At 62.3% G+C, this 509-nt stretch overlaps 1 protein-coding gene across 2 annotated transcripts in view; it reads right to left on the reverse strand.

Moving 5' to 3' along the window:
• The window catches only part of GDPD1 (glycerophosphodiester phosphodiesterase domain containing 1), a 25,096-nt gene extending 24,593 nt beyond the window's left edge, over positions 1-503 (reverse strand). For both annotated transcript variants that reach the window (XM_005858582.2, XM_014531857.1), the window contains exon 1: positions 330-503. In XM_005858582.2, coding sequence (XP_005858644.1) covers positions 330-471 — 142 coding nt within the window. In that variant the 5' untranslated portion in view covers positions 472-503. The remainder of the gene's footprint in view (positions 1-329) is intronic.
• Between the last annotated feature and the right edge of the window lie 6 nt (positions 504-509).

Here is a 509-nt window from a genome sequence, read left to right on the forward strand (position 1 = left end):
TCCTGCGTCCGCTGAGGAGCTCCCGTCCACCCGCTTCTCCACGGTCCCTCCTCCTCCCGAGGACCCCGACACCGCTGCACCCAAGAAACCCTCACCTTGGCTTTGTCCCAAGACCCTTTCCTTCCCACAGGAGACCACCCCTCCACATCGCCCGCACCTCCGGGGAGCCCCCATTCACACATCCCCATTCTTCCTCAAACTCGGGCGTATGTCCACCCGCCAGCCTTTGGCGGGGCTCCGAAGGACCTAGGGGGGTAAAAAACAAAAACAAAATACCCAGCCAAAAAGGCTCCCCCATTTCCGCCACCGGGTTCCGGAGACCCCCTCACCTCCGCGGTGAGAGATGTGTTTGCTGAGGAAGCGCTGTTTCTTCCTCTGGTGCAGCAAGGTCGGGTACTTGAGCAACAAGAAGGAGGTCACCAAGTACCCTCCCAGGGTGGAGAGCAGGTAATACGCCGCGGTGGACGACATCTCGGCTCAGCGTGGCCGGTCTCCCGCCGCCAGGCCCG

Source organism: Myotis brandtii, unplaced genomic scaffold (genome assembly GCF_000412655.1).
Source record: "Myotis brandtii unplaced genomic scaffold, ASM41265v1 scaffold120, whole genome shotgun sequence".
Lineage (NCBI taxonomy): Eukaryota > Metazoa > Chordata > Mammalia > Chiroptera > Vespertilionidae > Myotis > Myotis brandtii.